This window comes from Salvia hispanica, chromosome 4 (assembly GCF_023119035.1).
Source record: "Salvia hispanica cultivar TCC Black 2014 chromosome 4, UniMelb_Shisp_WGS_1.0, whole genome shotgun sequence".
NCBI lineage: Eukaryota > Viridiplantae > Streptophyta > Magnoliopsida > Lamiales > Lamiaceae > Salvia > Salvia hispanica.
The window spans coordinates 19,550,644-19,571,223 of record NC_062968.1 but is presented as its reverse complement, the minus strand read 5'-3'; the positions used below and the strand labels follow the sequence as shown (position 1 = coordinate 19,571,223).

At 38.0% G+C, this 20,580-nt stretch overlaps 2 protein-coding genes and 1 pseudogene across 2 annotated transcripts; all 3 read right to left on the bottom strand.

The window, feature by feature from the left end:
- Positions 1-9,035: 9,035 nt before the first annotated feature.
- On the bottom strand, positions 9,036-10,652 carry LOC125224196 (annotated as a pseudogene).
- Positions 10,653-11,994: 1,342 nt separating this feature from the next.
- Positions 11,995-13,687, bottom strand: LOC125218668 (scopoletin glucosyltransferase-like). The gene has a single exon (XM_048120384.1). The coding sequence runs from the start codon at positions 13,568-13,570 to the stop codon at positions 12,155-12,157; it is 1,416 nt and encodes a 471-aa protein (XP_047976341.1). The 5' UTR covers positions 13,571-13,687; the 3' UTR covers positions 11,995-12,154.
- A 4,856-nt stretch (positions 13,688-18,543) lies between these two features.
- Positions 18,544-20,377, bottom strand: LOC125222947 (scopoletin glucosyltransferase-like). The gene has a single exon (XM_048125852.1). It carries the CDS (start codon positions 20,199-20,201, stop codon positions 18,768-18,770), a length of 1,434 nt encoding a protein of 477 aa, XP_047981809.1. The 5' UTR covers positions 20,202-20,377; the 3' UTR covers positions 18,544-18,767.
- Between the last annotated feature and the right edge of the window lie 203 nt (positions 20,378-20,580).

The window sequence follows — 20,580 nt, the reverse complement described above, 5'->3', positions numbered from 1 at the left end:
ATAAGTCAAAGTAGTGCATAATCAATACCGTATGCTCAATGCTAACGTATGTAGATTAAGAAATAGTTATTTATCAAGACCTAGTCTTTCAGTAGATAGCATAAAGACACGCCTTGTTGTTAGATCCATTCGGTGTTATACCACCCCAACGTCATCTTATTTCGGAAAGGCTTAGAAATAATCGGACCGACATTGCAACCTTTCACGATAGGTAGTCTAAGCCTATCTCGAGTTGTAAAATTCTTCTTTTTCTTTTGCAAAGCATTGCATAGAACCGATCATGTTACCTTAAAGTGGACGACGCCCACAACCAGATCTACTAAGCAAAAGACTTAGACTTTGTTTGCTTCTTATACATTTAAATGTTTATAAAACATCTTATAAATGCACAAGCAAACACAATGTAATAATATACTGATTCTATTCGTGCGAAACTGCTCGAATAATACTGAATCGTGTTAAAAGTGAATAAGTAGAGTTTTATGTATACAAGCAAGATTCTATTCCAGCGAAACTTGCTCGAAACATGCTTTTCAGTATACCAAACCTAACAAACCATGCATTGAAATTCGCCTTATTTCTTTTTTTCTTGTCTTTATACTTGAGGACAAGTATGGTTTAAGTGTGAGCAGTTTGATAAGGCTAATTTCATACATTGGTTATAGGGATAAATTTTGTGATTTCCTGGGTCTAACAAGGTTTTATAAGCCAAGTGTGTAGAGAAATCGCCAGCCCCAGGAAGAAGACGAAGATAGCCTGGAAGAAGAAGCTGGTAGGAAAAGTGAGCGGAAGAAGGAAGAGTTACTAGACTGAGGAGCATCCGATTGGAGGGCAAAATGGAAATCACAGGAACAGTCTAGAAGCTCTATCCACTATAAATAAGAGCACGCGATCAACATGAAGATATCAATCTCTCTTTCCATTTTCGGCTCTTAGCTTAGTTTTTCCATCTTTCTCTACATGCACTTGAGGAGAATCATTCGGGGGAAGTTCACTTTCAGATCTAGTTATGGTGTAACACCGTCTCTACGGAGGCGAAGATACAATCCTTTACTGCTTTTCGCTTTACATTTCGTATTTCCCCGAGTCTTCGTTGTTCGAAGCTCGGTCAGGCTTTGTTATTGTTTCGCTGGATACTTCGCATTTTGCTATGGATATTTCTCTTTTGGTTTCAGTTATGATATTGTCGTTTTATTTGTTTGCTTTGGTGGAAATTGTTGGTTGATTTGAGTTTGGAGTTTGAATTGCTTTGAGATTGTGGTTGATCGGTTGAATCTAGTTGAATCGGTGAAGATCGGAGATGGAAATGGTGTTTGATTGTTGTGGATGACTTGGATCCGGAGTGGATGAAGCATCCGACGTATAGATCTGTTCGCATTTGCATGGTTATGATGTTTTGGATTCTATTTACTTGCTTGCCTCGTCTAGTAGTCATGGATCTGTGTTAGTTTTAGTCGTTCTTTGTGTCCATCGGTTTAATTTCGTCTGCCCTGTTTCGATCTTTATTTGCTCTGGTTTTTTTCACCTGTTATTTCGTGATAAAAGTTAGAGAAGATGATGTCGCCGTTAGTTAGTCCTTAGGTTAGTTAATTTGCAGCTTTTCCAGTCGTACTATGCCGTTTTAGGAAATGGTCCCCACGTTTCGCTTTTCGTCTGTCTAAGCTAGCTCAACAAGTCGTTTGCCCAGTCAAGTATTCTTTTCAATTACTTTTAGTCATTATGCATGTCCCTTCCTAGATCTAGCTGTTAGAGTAGAATATTTCATTTACCAAGTCTAGGAATTAAAGCTCAACCACAAAAATTGCGTGGCAGCAGCCAAAAATAGCTTCCAGGTCTTTGAACATGTTTTTTTACACATCTGTCTTTGTGGATTCGATCCATGCTTCCCTGTACTAATCTTTTTAGCTATAGCGGGTTGAGGGTTTTGAAGGGTGATACGCTCGTGATTTTGCACGGTTTTAAGGCCATTATTTGGTCCGTTTTTAAGGTCAAAGTTGCATTACATGTCCATTATTTGCATATTTTATCTATTTTGGTATTTTGACATGTTTTGTGAGAAATGTGCATATTTGAGCCTAAAAAGGGAGTAAAAACGCGAAGTAGGAAATCTGGAGCTTCTCTCCGGCGACCGCCGGCGCTTAGCGGAGACAAAGACACGCCTGGAGACCGCCGGGAAGTGCGTGGAGACCGCCACAAGAAGTCAGAAGCTTCTGGACTACGCGCGGCGACCGCCGGCCAAGGTGCGGCGGCCCGCCACATAAATGTGGTGCACGACAGCTGTCTTCAAACTTAATTTTACGGCGATCCTAAAGTCTGATCCGGGCGTTCTACACACCATTCTCTTCATCTTGAAAAGAGATTTATGATGGTACAAGAATCACCTCAATCGGAGTTATGTGGAGAGTGTTATGGCTGTTCTACCAAAGTCGCGCAAAGCTGCCAGCTGCAGTCTAGGCGGAAAAATTGAAGAAGGAAAGAAGATCTTACCTTGTGAAGCCAAATCTTTTCCTTCTACTATGGGGAACGAAAATTACATATTTCCTAATGCTTGGAGGACACTTATTACCAAATTTAAATCCTTCTAAATCCTATATATACCCCATAACCTCATTCATAGAATTCAACCCTTCCATAGCCCCCAAAAGGGGAGCCTTCATGGCTCCCCCTCCATTCTCCAACCCTAATTCCTTCATCCATCATTCCATCACCATCCTTGGAGATTGAAGCAAGGCAATAGGTGATGGGGTTTGGAGCCCCTTGCACAGCGGAAGACTTGTACAAAACAAATAAATCAGACGAGGATCTATTTGACCGATTATGCGATTAATCAATTCACATGTTAAACAAATAATTGCATGCTAGAATGCAAATAATTCATGCTCATAGAAAGTAAATTCTAAAACATGAATACTACGGTTTAGAGTTACCGATTTGATTCTCCAAAGAATCGCCGATTGCTCGCGCCTTCTCCACGTGATGATCTTCAATACTAGACCACGGATCTTCTCTCTGTTTCCCGAACTGTATCTCGATATCAGGGTGGGCTGATCTCATAAAAATACTAGGACTCGAATAAAGAAGACAGAAGAAATTCTACTCCAATTAGGAGAGAAATTCGAACTCCTCTAGGTAGAGGGGACGAAAATTATGAGTAATGATAATAATGATTTCTGTCTCATTTATTCTCCTATTTATATTAAGTTCCTTTTGGGCCCAGACATGGGATCTATGGAAGGTTTTGGATATGGGCTCCCCCAATTAGCTTTTTACTAATTAAATTGAACCCACAATTTAATACAAGCTTATATTGGAATATTACGAGCAGCCACTACAGAAGTAATATTGAACTCTCCCCATCCAAATCCAAAATTACAAGTAATCCGGGTTTCCACTTTTATTGTTTATTTCCCGCGCTTAAGATATAAATGTCCATTAATTAATTAATGTCTGCTATGGACTTAATTAATTAATATCTTATTAATTCCAAGAGTGGACTTAGCAAAAAACATTTATTTATTATTCATAGAGTAATAAAACTCCAACTGGTCAGTTTTCCGAATAATAAAACCTTGTTCGAGCTCCTCTTGAGGACATTATCAAACGAGACTCACCTCGTGCACGATTCAACATAATAGCAATCCTAGCATCGCTAGATATTAATCACCACTACCCAATATATCGGGATTATTGGGTTGCGAAAAACCCGCACCATTTGATAAGTCAAAGTAGTGCATAATCAATACCGTATGCTCAATGCTAACATATGTAGATTAAGAAATAGTATTTTATCAAGACCTAGTCTTTCGGTAGATAGCATAAAGACACGTCTTGCTGTTAGATCCGTTCAGTGCTATACCACACTAATGTCATCTTATTTCAGTAAGGCTTAGAAATATGCGGACTGACATTGCAACCTTTCACGATAGGTAGCCAAAGCCTATCTAGGTTGTGAAATTCTTCTTTTCTTTTGCAAAGCATTGCATAGATCTGACCGTGTTACCTTAAAGTGGACGACGCCCACAACCGGTCTATTAAGCAAAAGACTTAGACTTTGTTTACTTCTTATGCATTTAAATGTTTGTAAAACATCTTATAAATGCACAAGCAAACACAATGTAATAATAATAGTGATTCTATTCATGCGAGACTGCTCGAATAATACTGAATCGGGTTAAAAGTGGATTGTAGAGTTTTACGTATACAAGCAAGATTCTATTCGAGCGAAACTTGCTCGAAACATGCTTTTCAGTATACCAAACCTAACAATAGGAGCATGGAGACTTCAAGATTCATCCTTGGGTTTTGTTTGTTTATTTCATGTCTCGTACTTTAATTATTGTTTTAGTTCATCTGTCTATGGATTACTAAACAATAGAATTTTGAGGTTTGATAGTATTTGACTTTTGAGTAGTTCTTTTATGTTTAATGTTCAGAACTCGTTTCCACTTGATTTTTCTTGAACTTTTGTTTGACTAATTGGTCGTTACCTTGATTATTGTCAATCTTTGATCGGTGATAGCTTTGATTGGTTTATCTTATATGTTCATACAATAATTGTGACATGAGTATTGATGCATGATAGGGAGAGATCGTGGTAAAACTTGAGTCGGATGATCATAGAACTAATTAGAATAACTAAAGAGTTAGTGAAATCATTATCCTTGAAATTCCTCTATTTGCCAAATTCTATCTTCATGCTTTTATTGTTTTACTTTATTTATTTATGCTTAGTTAAAACAAAACTCTTGTTTCTCTAGATAGTATCTGACGCTTAGTACATGATAGCCAGTTGTAATTATATTCCCCGTGTTCGATATCCGGTACTGACCTTTAGCTATACTAAATCTACCCTGTATACTTGCAGGTATTTTTAGTGCTAATAAAAAGTGCATCAAAAGGGCGAAGAAAGTGATTGTGTGCCCAATGACAGGTTACCCAAGGATTTTCTGAGTTCCTAGACCCGGTGTCTAGTGGATTCTCTGGATCGGGACATTTAATTTCAAACACATCTCGCTTACTCTTCGAATACTCTTCACCCACCAATACCACCACTACCACCACTACTACCACCCGTGTTACTCATTTACCTGGTTGCTCTTGTACAGAAATTTAGATAGAGAGAAAACTCGTTAAAACAAGTGGTGCAAATGAAAATGACGTGAAAATCGCGAATATATAGTGTTTCAAAATTTAAAAATAAAAATAAAAAATTCGTTGGCCGATCGCTCGCCGATCGCCAGCCTGCAATGGCGGCCAGCGCATCGGCCAGCGCCTGGAAATCGGCGTGCGCTCGCCTAATTTCTCGCCAAAAGTGCGCTGGCTGGTTGCAATAGTTCGGCAAGCCAACCGGCTAGCGCCGCGAATCGGCTAGCCGCTATTGGAGATGCTCTAAGGCTTTTCGATATATACGAAGATAATTTGGGATTGCACTATAATCATGTGCTATTGTGTGGTGGTAAGAGTATCAATCCTTAGTCGACTTTATAGGGCTAGTATAAACTCCTTCAGTTCCACATAATGTCTATTTTGGTTCTGATGGAATTTTAAAAAATGTATATAAAAATGAGTTCGAAAAGTTAGTAGAATATGAATTTCACTTTTGTATATTAATTTTATAATAAAATGTGAGTGGAATGAATTAGTAGTTAGAAGGATCCATTTATTATTTTGGGTAAAAAGTGAAAATGATTCATTAATGAAGATGAATGAAAATTGCAAAAATAAGACAGGGGGAGTAATATGTATGAGAAAAAAAGTTGTGAAATCGTATAAAAGAGTTTATATATATACATGGGCGGACAAAAGAAGAGCCATTGGGGCCATGGAACCCCCAATATTTAAAAAAAAATGTAGGATATTTTAGTAATTTCATATTAAAATTAAATTAAATGTTATTTAATATTTAATTAAAGTTAAACATAGATAATTAGGAGTATTTGAGATCTGAGCTTCTCTACCAGAATTCAAATCCGTCGTTGCCCATTCTTCATCTTTCTCCAATTTTTCATTATATTATTTAAATAGGAGAACTGCTTCGCTTGCTATTTATTATCCATCAAAATTTTTTGCCATTGCTTTGAATGAGCTTGAAAATCAACCTAAAAATTTTACTTTTTATGTCCGGATAAATGAAAATTTTTCACAAATATCTGGGATTGGTTGTCTTGCTTTAAAGATGGTTTCTACAAGAAAGCATGAAAATTTTCCATTGGTTTATTGTTAGTCAAGTTGTCATTGATCTATCCGGTTACTAGTGCCTTAGTGGAAGAGCATTTTCAGCAATGAAGTTTATCAACAGTTCTTTAAGTAATAGTTTGAGAGACTAACTGTTATAGATTACTTAATTCCTTACATTGAAAATGTTTTCTTTGTTAATGTCACTAATAAAACTATCATGCAGCGATTCCAGAAGATGAAAAATAGAAGTAAAATGTTATAATATAATTGTATTTGACTATTTAAATATTATTTTTAATTTTTTATATTTTTTAATTTTATTATAAATTATTTTTGGATCCCACTGTTAAAATTCTGCATCCGCGCCACTCGATATATAGACGAGTAACCTTTGAATCGGTGAGTACTAATAATAGAGACCACTGACAGCCGACGTATCTTCATTTGTTGGGATCTAAACTACTGTAATTAAAATAATGGACTAAAAATTATACTTCTTGAATATTGTTGCATTAGTCCACTGTAGTCCGCACTCTATTCACAAAAATAATGGTGTTATTATCAAATCAGCTTTCAACAAAATATAATGTTGAGTTTAATCGTTCATAATTTCAATTTTAAGCTAGTAAGTAATATTAAGTAAACCAACGAAAATTAAGTACTTCCTTTTATCTCACCTTAGTTGGGGTGTTTCTTTCTCCCTCCGTCTACGAATAGGAGTCTCGGTTCACTTTTACTATAAATGGTAATATGGTCTCACCTTCCACTAACTTATTCCCCTCACATTTCATTTAAAACTATTATATACAAGTGGGACTTCTATTCCACTAACTTTTTTCCACTCACTTTTTTAATTTTTTTAAAACTCGTGCCACCAAGAAATGAGATTCCTAATAGTGGATGGAGGAAGTAACTGAAATAAGTAGTAGGTGATTAGAAGTTAGTGCATAGTGAATAAACTTGAAAAAATAAGTAGTAGGTGTTTAGAAGCTAGTGCATAGTGAATAAATTAGAAGCTAGTGCATAGAGTAAAGTTGAAAAAAAAAGTAACAGGTGAAAGAGTAAAATAGGTGAGAAAATAATTTTTTTTCCTAAAAAGAACTCGTCATTTGACTGCACATGGATACAATCTGATGGTGCATGGTGACCAACTTCTTGTCTATATTGTAGGATGGCTGCCATTATCCGATCAAATTGCAAAGCAAGTAATTGACCTATCCAAACCTCTTCTAGGATCGACATCTCTTAGTCATCGGGATTAATGGATGGAGAATGAGAATGAGATGAAATTAAAGCATCGATGTTCCTATCACGATGATCGGTTAGTATTGCATGCGTAAAAAGACAGATAAAATAAAAATTCTTATGATTGATTGATTGACTATGAAAGACTTCAGTAGATAAATATAATATGTGGAGATACAAAAATATTCTAGGAAGTAAATTAAATTAAATCATATCCTAAGCATATATAGAATGATATAGTAAATACAAAAATAACTAAATTAGGGTTAATAAATGGAAGGCTCGTTTCAGAAAATAAGTCAATTATATATCTTGAGATAACTCAAAAAAAGACACGACTCAACTAACATGTGATGAAGCTAGTACAATTAATATTGTAAAAGTAATCCTATTTATATTTCTAGAGTTTTGTGGGGCTTTTGAAATATTGATATTCTTCGTAGTTAGTGTTTTAAAAAATGTTTAAAGTCGTTGGTTTGTCACGTTCCTATTCACGCTTTGAGGTGTCTAAAGACTCGTCATTTTCATTTTGCTTTGATATCTTATGTGGTCCAACGTACTTTTGTAGGTTACTTGAATCCATGTATCAGTTTTAAAATGGGTATTGACAGAGAGGGATAATACATCCTATGTTTATCTTAAAAAAAAAAAAAGAAAAAAATTTATGTTTATCTTATTACATGAGTTAAGATTATCGCTTACTTGTTTTATTCATCCCATCCCATTAAAATAGCCGGGGGCGGACACATAAATTAACATCGATAGGGACTTAGATGTGTAATTTTTATTTTAATGTACATTTTTGGATAACTTTCATCATTTATAAAGGTTGTTATACAATAACTTACATTAAACATCAATAAATTTTAAAACAAAAACAATAAAAAAATGTTTAAAAAGTAAATTCATTAAGGGCTTTAGCCCCTAGTCACTTCCATTTGAGTCCGCCCATGAAATAACAAATTTTGGAATAATATAAATTTTAATGCAGAGTTGGAGATATATATAGAAATATGATCAAAGTCTTATTAGTGAAAAATGACGTCCAATTTATTAAAGACTACAAATTCATCTCATTTTAATGTAGTCGAACTTTATTGCCCGTGGAAAAAATTCAGAACTTTTTAAGTTCGCCATATTATATGTCAAGTTTAAAGTATATGGGAAGAATAGAAATATCGGCATCTGATATTACGAAATTACTTTTTAAAAATTTATTTTTTTTACAAACTTTAAACTTGATATATAATATCACGAACTCATAGTTTTCAAAAAAAATTTACTGGAAACAAAATCCAACTATATTTTAAAATAGTCTATTTTTATGGTAAAGAGAGAATTTTGATTTTGAACTAAGCAAAAGAGATAATACGTGGAGGGTGCGGTTTTCTGGGAGAGGGTAGGATTTTTAAAATAAAATAAAAAAACTTAAATTCAATATGAATGCTCATGTTGTGTATTTACAATCATGATTCTAATTTGATGAACAAATGTGAATTAGTTGAGTTATGAATTCATTTGGGGGCGGTTCTTGGAATATTCTAGGTTAATAGTTGGGTTTTTTAGCAGATTATTTTCTTGCTATCCCATTTTGTTATTGCTACAGCCTCTTGGAACCTGAACTTTCATTTTAAAATTAAAATAAAATACTACTAGCAAAGTAGACAAAAATCATACATAAAAATAGTCCTAATAAGTGTCTTGTTTGATTGGAGCAACATAGTTGCTCAATTCCTCAATGAGAGCATTCAAATTATTATACGAAGATCCACCTTCCTCAACAGCCTTCTTTGCCATCTCCTTATAATTATCAGCTCTTCTTCTCATCTCCGCCGCTCCTTCGCCCACCATAACCTCCTCCACCGCCCTCGCCACCGCCTCCCGCTTGACTCCCTCGCTCTCCCTAAGCATCCACCTTTTATTACCAACAGAAACCCCAGTCCCCAAAACCTCCGTCACCAGCTTCTCATTGAAAAACTGCTCCGCGAACACCGGCCATGTCACCATTGGCACACCTGCACACACCCCTTCGAGAGTCGAGTTCCACCCACAGTGCGTCACAAAGGCCCCCACCGCCGCATGATTGAGAATCATCACCTGAGGAGCCCACCCCCTTATGATCAGCCCTCTGTTCCTCACTCTCTCCTCGAAACCTGGAGGCAGCCAATCCTCGTCTTCCTCTTTGTTTTTCCTCACAACCCATATGAAATTTTGTCCGGACGCCTCCAGCCCCGCTGCAGTCTCGCGCAGCTGCGCTCGACTGAAGGTGGCGATGCTGCCGGCTCAAATGTAGACCACGGAATTAGGCTTCTTCGAGTCGAGCCAAGCCAAACACTCGTCCTCGTCAATGTCGGATTCCTTTCCTCTCTGCTGATTCTTGTTGCTGCATAGCAAAAGAGGGCCTATCCCCCAAGCCTTCTTCCCGATAACATTCTTGTAGTGATTGGCATAAGCTGATTCGAGCTCGTCGAAGCTATTCACAACCTCTCCATAAGTCTTCTTCCAAGACTCATTCATCTGCTCAAACAGTTTGGTGAAGTCATTCGCAGTTTCTTCAAGAAAAAGGGGACAGAGCTGCGATATTACAAACTTGAGTTCGTGAGGAAGACCGGGCACGAGAATCGGCTCTGAATCCGACATCGTCACGATGTTGAAGGGTTTGTGGAGCTCGATTTGCTCCGACACGCACCGAGTGAAGTAGCTGGTGCCGTAGAAGGCAAGCCGTGGGATTCGGAATTTGGCGGCAGAGTCAGCCGTCCACGGCAGGAATATGTCGGAGACGAGACAGTCCGGGCGGAGCTGCTGCAGGATTTCCTCGACGGGCTCCTGCAGCAGCTCTATGGCCCGGAGGAAGTTTGTGGTGAGATCGGGAGCGGTCATTTGATCGAAAGCAACGACGTTTTGGGGCAAGGAGGAGCCTTGTGGAGGGAATGGGGTGATGGCGAGGCCGACGGTGAAGCCGGAGAGTTGGGCTTCGGTTATTGGAGCGGCGAAGGAAGGGGTGGCGATGATGGTGGCTTTGAGGCCTATTGAGATGAAGAGCTTCGCCATATCAAGCATGGGGATCATATGGCCGTGAGCAATGGTTGGGAAGAGCACGATGTGTAGTTGTTTCATTTTGCAATAGAGTAAGCGTAAATCAACGTGATATTGTTTAATGGAGTAGTGCCATTCTTAATTATGTGTTGGGATCTAAAAATATTCCAATTAAAAGGTCACCTTTTATGAGTGGTGGACTAATATAAGTACTTATGATTATTTAGAATTTTTTTTTGCATTATAGTCCGCACTCAATTGAAAAGAATGGTACTAAGCAATATCACGTTTAATTTAACTGTTCAAAATTGTAATTCAACTATTAACTAAAGGGTCGATTTTATCTTGTCGTTTATGGCGTTTAGTCAAAATATCATTTTGAAATAAATTATCCTGCAAAAAATTTATGTCATGTCGGAATATCAACATGACAACTAAAAACACTTAGACTAGTAATCCGTAACTAGTCTAATTTGTGGAATGTTAATACTTGTCCCCTCTAAAAGAAAGTATTTTAATACTAATGCTGTATGACGGAAGCCCTTACATGATCAATTCTTTCTAGCTGAATGGCAAGGGACCAATCACGCCAAAGGATACATTATTATGGAAAGCAGCCATTGCTAATGTGAATAATATTAAAAATGATAAATTGCTTAACTTCGACTTTAAAAAAAGTTTTTCTACTTTTCACTGTTAGCATTACTAGAGTGGCCTATAACTATATTAATTTTGTGACATTTTATAAAAGATGTCATTATATGAATAAAATATTTTAGTTTTATACTACAGTACTAAATACTACTCTCTCCATCTCCCATAATTTGTCACTATTTGATCTGGCACGGGTTTTAAAAAATGTAATAGAAAGTGAGTTGAAAAGTTAGTGGCATGTGAGTCCTATTTTTATATTTTAATTTTATAATAAAATGTGAGTGAGAATGAGATAGTGGAATATGTGGGACCCACTTACAAAAATGGTAAAAGTGAAAGGTGACAAATTTTTAGGTATGGACGGAAATATAAATAAGTGACAAATTTTTAGGGACGGAGGGAGTAATACCCTAGTTCGGAATGAATATCATAAAAGAGCTTACAGTTATCGACTTCCATAATTTTTACAGTGGTCGAATTACTTTAATTATGATACGAAAATAAGGTAACAAATTTTACCTTTCAATCTTGATTTTGGTGTAACTTTTTGATTACTTGCCTTTTTTTTTGTTGATTTGTCCTCTAATAGTAGGTAAATGAAGTGTGAATTAATAAAAAGATTGAATCTTGTTAATAAATCCGAGATTTCTTATTTTTTGATAATGCTGGAATCGGATTTGCCCACATGTTATTCTTATTATTGAATTGTTCGTTTAATTTCAGCTTGTTTTTTTATTTTATCTTACTGTTTGAAAAGAAAAAGATTATGGTTAAAAGGAAAGACTAATTAGAGATGTTAGAAAACGAAGGTTTTGCTCTGTTTCTGCTAATGCTGTGTGTGTTCTTTATAATCATGATTGTATGTCAATGAAGAAATGTGAATTAGTTGGGTGAATTAATTTAATTATACTCCCCAGCAGCCATTTGATTCTCGTAGCAGATTATTTTTCTTGCTATCCCAAGTTGTTACTGCTACAGGCTCTAGGAACCTGAACTTACATTTTCAATCAAAATAAAATAGCGAAGTAGATAAAAAAAAGTCCTAATCTGTGTCTTGTATGGTAGGAGCAACATAGTTTGTCAATTCTTCAATGAGAGCATTCAAACTATTGTAAGAAGATCCAGCTTCTTGAACGGCCTTCTTCGCCATTTCCTTATAATTCTGAGCTCTCCTTCTCATCTCCGCCGCTCCTCCGCCCACCATAACCTCCTCCACTGCCCTCGCCACCGCGTCCCGTTCCACTCCCTCGCTCTCCCTCATCATATACCTCTTATTCCCAACCGAAACCCCAGTCCCCAAAACCTCCGTCACCAGCTTCTCATTGAAAAAATGATCCGCTAACACCGGCCACGTCACCATCGGCACGCCCGCGCACACCCCCTCCAGAATCGAGTTCCATCCACAGTGCGTCACAAAAGCCCCCACCGCAGCATGACTGAGAATCATCACTTGAGGGGCCCACCCCCTTATGATCAGCCCTCTGTTCCTCACTCTCTCCTCGAACCCTAGCGCCACCCAATCCTCGTCGTCGTCTTCGTTTTTCCTCACTACCCAGATGAAATGTTGCCCGGACGCCTCCAGCCCTGCTGCGGTCTCGCGCAGCTGCGCTCTGCTGAAGGTGGCGGTGTCGCCGGCGCATACGTAGACGACGGTGTTCGGCCTCTTGGAGTCGAGCCAAGCCAAGCACTCATGCTCATCGATGGCGGATTCCTTTCCTCTCTGCTGAATCTTGTTGCATAGCGGAAGAGGGCCTATCTCCCACGCCTTCCTCCCAATTACATTCTTGTAGTGATTGGCATAAGCGGACTCGAGCTCGTTGAAGCTATTAACAACCTCTCCGTACGTCTTCTTCCAAGACTCATTCATTTTCTCCAGCATTTCAGTGAAGTCATTCGCAGTTTCTTCAAGGAAAAACGGACAAAGCTGCGATACTTCAAACTCGAGCTGGTGAGGAAGACCGGGCACGAGAATCGTCTCCTCTGTCACGTTGTTGAAGGCTTTGCTGTTCTCGATTTGCTCTGACAAGCACCGCGTGACGTAGCTGGTGCAGTAGAAGGCGAGGCGCGGGATTCGGAATTTGGCAGCAGAGTCGGCCGTCCACGGCAGGAACATGTCGGAGACGAGGCAGTCAGGGCGGAGGTCTTGCAGGATTTCCTCGACGGGCTCCTGCAGCAGCTCCATGGCCCGGAAGATGCTGGTGGTGCAATCGGGATCGGTGATTTGGTTGAAAGAGACGATGTTTTGGGGCAAGGAGGAGCCCTGTGGAGGGAATGGGGTGATGGCGAGGCCGATGTCGAAGCCCGAGAGTTGGGCTTGGGTGATGGGGGCGGAGAAGGAAGGGGTGGCGATGATGGTGGCTTTGAGGCCTCTTGAGATGAAAAGCTTAGCCATATCAAGCATGGGGATCATATGGCCGTGAGCCATGGTTGGGATGAGGACAATGTGTAGTTGCTTCATTTTGCACTAGAAGTGGAATTTAGGGTACAAGATGATTAATATAGTGGGGATGTGTTATTTTGTAGTGATAAGAGAGAGTCTTGAGACTGATTAATCTTGGATTCATAATAGTATAATCTGCTGATGTATCTTTATTTGGTGGGATCTAACCTACTACTACTAGGAGTATAATACTACTCCACTTCCTTTGTTGCCAAATAGAGCCAATCATTTTGTTTTATTTTATGTGTTTATGCGTAGCAATTTCTGAATTATTAATTACATATGATTCATGCTATGGAGATTTTATATTAAGATGATGATTATGATATACATTCGTAACCAGTCGAATAAAATGCATTTTATGTGAAACACCAATATTTATAATGCTATACGACGGCTCTTGCATCATAATCTTTCTAGCTGCAGGGCAAGGGACCAATTACGCCAAAGGATATAATTATGGTAATATTAAAATGATTAATTGCTTAACTTCGTGTTAGAGGAAGAAAGTTTTTCTACTCACTATTAACACTGTTTAAAAATGGCCCATAACTAAATTTAATTTTTGAAATTTTATAAAAGATGTCATTATAGATGCTAAAGCAATATATACTACTCCCTCCGTCCCGGCTAAGATGACACATTGCTTAGTCGGCATGGGATTTTAGGAGTTATTGGTTAAAGTGTTTAATTGTAGAGAGAGAAGGTGGGTGTAAGTATTAAAGTAGAGAGATAAAGAAAGATGGATATTTTAATATGAGTGAGAAAAAGTGGTTGAGTGTATTAATTAGAGAGAGAAAATTACCAAAAAAGGAAATATGTCATCTTAGTTGGGACAAACTAAAAAGGAAAATGTGTCATCTTAAGCGGGACGGAGGGAGTAACTTTATACTCCACTACAGTTGTACTTGTATGATACTAATATCAAATGCTAATCCCCAGTTCGAAATAAATATCATAAAAGAGCTCATTTGCTGGAACTTTTATTTAGTGCCCTCAAATTTTATAAATAATGTACAACTACTTCAGACAACTATAACAAATTTTAGAAAGATCGATAAATATGCTGTATAAAAACTTCGCTTTTAGAATGAAAGAAAAAATATACCACTATGATAAAATCTCATATTGTTGATGTAAAGAAATTAAGAACCGAAACCACTATTTAAGTTCATCAAACCTCTATTTAAGTTCATCGATTACTTCTTTTATAACTAATTGGTTATAGAACGAAATCCTATAGATTTCTATCACCTCCCCATCGTCCTCCATTAATTGACACCGTTTGACACGAGTTTTAAGAAAAACTATTATATGAAAAAGTGATGGAAAAAGTTAGTCGAATGTGTGTTCTATTTTTATATATTAATTTTATAATAAAATGTCAATTGAATAAGTTTAGTAAAATGTGAGGTCCATTATCATAAGTAGTAAAAAGTAAATGTGTCAATTAATTGTGGATGGGCGAAAAATGAAATATGTGCCATTTAATGGGGTTGTGGGAGTACATTAAATGTTATTTTCGGGTTTAAAAGGTATGCGACAATTAATTTTGTAAAAAATTACTTCTCTGATCCGCAAATAAATGTGTCATCTTATCATGTCCATCAATAAAAAATCTCATTTCACTTATGCAGTAAATAGTAAGCAGATCTTATATTTTATTAACTCATTTTTCTTACATTTGTTTATAAAATTACTAATAATATGAACCCTACATTCCATTAACACTATTTCTCTCTTACTTTTTTTCCCTTTTTTTCTTACTAATAATATGGACCTCACATTCCACAAAAACAACTTTTTTCTTACTTTTTTTCCTTTCTTATTTTTTTCTCTTCTTTCTTATTTCACCAATTCAATATTAAAACTCGTAACATTTACAAAGTATCCTATTTTTCGTGGACGAAAGGAATATATAAGTAGGATCTATATTCCACTAACTTATTCATGTATTTTTATATTTACTAAAACTCGTGCCTAAATCAAATAGGACTCCTATTGTGACAGGCGGTATTAAGAGCCAACCCCCATAAGTTTAATGTTGAAATCGCACTATCGCAGTACCTTCATCTCTTTCTCTTCTCATACCTTCTCCTTTAACCTCCACGCAATGAGAGTTGGAGCATGGAGTTCAACACCCTCAACTCCAATTTTGCGAAATCAAGGTAACAAATTGTTTTAACCCACTAATGTTACCTTTTTAATTTTGAATTTGATGGAACTCTTTGATTGCTTGCTTTGGTTGTTGAGTGGGCCCTGTAATAGTAGGTAACCCCTAAAAAGATTGAATTTTGATTAGAAGGGCGATAAAAAGATTGGGCCTTCTAACCATAATCATTTTCTTATTCATTTGATAATCTGGAATTGGATTTGCCCACATGCTACGGGGTACGTTATTTGTAACGCTCCACTTTTTCAAATCCTAATTTTTGGGTTATAAATTTTTTGCATTAAATGTCTTTAGTGCTATGGTATTAATTGATGAGTTAATTAATTGCACGATTGCTTTGTGACCTAGTTGCGTTGTGGAATTGAGATTTATTTGAATAGTCAAATATATAACGTGGCGTTGAAAAGTCAAAGATGTGGAAAATATGACGTGGCCATAGAATGGTCAAAGTCGTTGGAAAATGTGAAGTGGAGGCGAAATTCGAATATGTGAATATTTTGATGTGGGGTGAAATAATACTGTGGTGAATTATTTTTCCTAAGGGATGAGTGAGAATTAAATAGGAGCACTATTGATTTATTTGGAAATTTCGACCCATGTCATTATTGGAGGAGAAATCTTATTTTCTTGGATTTAATTATTTACTTGGGATAATTATCCGAATTAAATCCAAAGTCCGAATATTCCTAATTTATCTCATATATTTTCGGCCCCCATGTTTGTATCAAGGAGATTTTTGAAAATCTCCTATTATTGGGAGAAGGGATTATTTTATTATATTAATTGATCCCTTGTTTATTCTCTTCCATATATAAATTCAAATATCCTAGCATATCTTACCATATCTAAGAAGATCTTGTCATATCCTATTTGAATTAGGATTTGAATTTAAATCAGAGGCATAAAAATCGCCTATTCCATAATTATTTGGGAGGATTTATTATTTTTCTGCTCCGTGATATTTTATTATACTCCATAAAATATCCAAATAAAATCATAGGCTAATTAAATAGCCTATAATTCGAAAATCCCCCTTATTTCTCCCAAAATACACGCCAGCTACTAAAATCAAATCTCTCCATATCTTCTCAAATCTTTAATTTATTTAATTAGAGATATTATTTTTGCACTCTATAAATAAGAGAGAAACCTAAACCTAGAATCAGATAAAAAATCGCCCCACTCCCCCAAGAATTTCGAAATCTCTCTCCCACTCTCTCCAAAAATTTCTTCTACTTTTCTTTAAGATTTCTCCATCAATTGAGAAGAATCCAAGTTGAAATTCAAGAATTTATTGAAGAATCAAGGCTATAACTTGTTTCCACCGTTCGTTCTTTTGAAAAAGGTATTTTCTATATTAATCTTTCTTCTTCTACCGATCAATCGGTGTTCTTGAGTCCACATGCATTTAGATTGAGTGAAGGGGAAATTAAATTGATGAATTTGGGATGCATGGATGTGTGTGTGTGTGTGGCCGTGTAAGTGTGCGACCGTGTGTGTGTGTGTGTGCACGCCTCGGAAGGCGTGCACATGTGTTGTGTTCGTGTGCGTGTGTTGTGTGTGTAGAACACTCATGCGTGACACGATTTGATGGTGAATCTGGAGTTGTTATTCGAATAAAAACGATATACTAATCGTACTTTGATTTTTGGATGTTGATATTAAAGATTTATCGATGGGAAAAAGGGAAACGTGGAACATGCATGATTTTGAATCAATGTTCGAAACTGATTTGTGATACGCCTAATTTAAAGGTGATACTTCGCGCTCTCAGCGTGATAAACGAGGAGACGAGAACACTTTCGAGCTAAGCCGACAAGGTGGGCTTTCTTTTAAAATAAGGACATTGTCCTAAACTGATATTGATGAGAATGAAATATGTGTTATCATGCCTTGATTTGTTTTGTCGTGCCTATCCCTCGTGGCATGATAACTATTTTTGTGATAAAACTGTTTATGGCAATGAGTCCACTGAGTATGATTATAGTACTCAGCCCTGCATGTGTTTTCCCTATGTGCAGGTTGAGCGGTGACGAGCGGGCGGCGGTGTTGAGTAGGAAATAATAACATGATCTGTTGAAACTTTAAGTGTCGTTGTGTCTCCATATATAGCTTCACTTCTCTCTTGGTCGCTTCCGCTAAAAATATGAAACTTGTGATCTTTTGGTTGGGTTGAATTATTTTATTTCGTGGGAGTATTTTAGATACGAAACGGATGAGATTATTTTGGGAACCTTGCTATTTCGGAGCATTTATTGTGATAGCCTTTTTTGTTGGATTCAATTGTTAAGGCATTATTCTTCTCCTACTTAATTGTTCATTAAATGCTCTGGTAAATTACCTTTAAATGAGACCCTAGCCTATGATCTTTGTTGCATTTAAGTCTTCCTAGATAGCGATCGCCATTATTATTATACCCTAAAATGGCGGGTCGTTACATTATTCTTAATAATGAATTGTTAGTATAATTTCAGATTGTTTCAAAATTTTAATCTTACTGTTTGGAAAGAAAAAGATTATGGTTAGAAGGAAAGACTAACTAGAACTGTTAGAAAACGAAGGTTTTGTTCTGTTTCTGCTCATACTGTGTGTCTTTATAATCATGATTGTAATTTGATGAAGAAATGTTAATTAGTTGGGTTATTAATTCATATGGAGCGGTCTATCCTAGGTATGTTGGGTTATACTCCCTCAATTTCAAAGAAGATGACCCATTCCACGGGCAGTACAGAGTTTTATGCATCATTATTTTGTGTGTTAAGTGAAGAGAATAAAGTAGAGATAAATGTGTTTCCATTTATAGTAACGGATCATTTGGTTGGGACAAACCAAAAAGGATAGTGAATCATCTTTAGTGGGATGGAAGGAGAACAAATTAATTTCTTTAAAATATAAACTCCTACTCCCTAGTCATTTGATTTTTATAGCAGATTATTTTCTTGCTATCTCAAGATACTACTACTACCTTTTAGGAACCTAAACTTGCATTTTCAAATCAAACTAAAATAGCAAAGTAGACAAAAATCATACATACAAAAAGTCCTAATTTGTGTATTGTTTGGTGGGAGCAACATAGTTGCTCAATTCTTCAATGAGATCATTCAAATTATTATATGAAGATCCACCTTCTTCAACGGCCTTCTTCGCCATTTCCTTATAGTTCTCAGCTCTCCTTCTCCTCTCCTCCGCTCCTCCTCCCACCATAACCTCCTCCAATGCCCTCGCCACCGCGTCCCGCTCGACTCCCTCGCTCTCCCTAAGAATCCACCTCTTATTACCAACAGAAACCCCAGTCCCCAAAACCTCCGTCACCAGCTTCTCATTGAAAAACTGCTCTGCGAACACCGGCCATGTCACCATTGGCACGCCTGCACACACCCCTTCCAGGGTCGAGTTCCACCCACAGTGCGTCACAAAGGCCCCCACCGCCGCATGATTGAGAATCATCACCTGAGGAGCCCACCCCCTTATGATCAGCCCTCTGTTCCCCACTCTCTCCTCGAAACCTAGTGGCAGCCAATCCTCGTCTTCTTCTTTGCTTTTCCTCACGACCCAAATGAAATTTTGCCCGGACGCCTCCAGCCCTGCTGCGGTCTCGCGCAGCTGCGCGTGGCTGAAGGTGGCGACACTGCCTGCACACACATAGACGACGGTATTCGGCTTCTTGGAGTCGAGCCAAGCCAAGCACTCGTGCTCATCGATGGCGGATTCCTTTCCTCTCTGCTGAATCTTGTTGCTGGTGTTGTTGCATAGAAGAAGAGGGCCAATCTCCCACGCCTTCCTCCCGATAACGTTCTTGTAGTGATTGGCATAAGCGGATTCGAGCTCGTTGAAGCTATTCACAACCTCTCCATACGTCTTCTCCCAAGCCTCATTCATTTTCTTAAACAGTTTTGCGAAGTCATTATCACTTTCTTGAAGAAAAAACGGAGAAATCTGCGATCTCAAAAGCGTGATTTCGTGAGGAAGACCGGGCAAGAGAAACGGCTCTGAATCCGACGTCACGCTGTTGAACGGTTTGTGGACCTCGATCTGCTCGGACACACACCGCGAGAAGAAGCTGGTCCCGTAGAAGGCCAGGCGTGGGATTCCGAATTTGGCTGCAGAGTCGGCACTCCACGGGAGGAACATGTCCGAGACGAGGCAGTCAGGGCGGAGGTCTTGCAGGATTGCCTCGACGGGCTCCTGCAGCAGCTCCATGGCCCGGAGGAATTTGGAGGTGAGATCGGGATCGGTCATTTGGTCGAAAGAGATGATGTTGTGGGGAAGGGAGGAGCCCTGTGGAGGGAATGGGGTGAGGACGAGGCCGACATCGAGGCCCGAGTTTTGGGCTTTGGTGATGGGAGCGGAGAAGGAAGGGGTGGCGATGATGGTGGCTTTGAGGCCTCTTGTGATGAAGAGCTTCGCCATCTCGAGCATGGGGATCATGTGGCCGTGAGCCATGGATGGGAAGAGGACAAGGTGTAGTTGTTTCATTTTGGCACTAGAATGAGTGGAAGGGATAGGATTGAATACTTTATGATAATCTATTGTGGATGTGTTGTTGTGTGGTGAGACTGTCCTAACTCGAGATATATATACTAGACAGAGAGAGTCGTGGGACCGTAGAATTTGGCATTAGTTCTTAGTAAAAGCCTTAAAGGCATGGATATTTCTTGGGGTTCAAGAGAGATATCCGTGTAAGAGAGACTGAGTTGAATAGATGAGAAGGGAGAGTTGAATAGATGAGAAGGGAATATATTGACAAGGCTACGTATCTGCTGACGTATCTTTGCTTGGTGGGACATATAATTAAGTTGTGAATTGTAGTATAAGTTCTATCCTACACGGAAGTGGTCTAAAATAGTATTCCTAA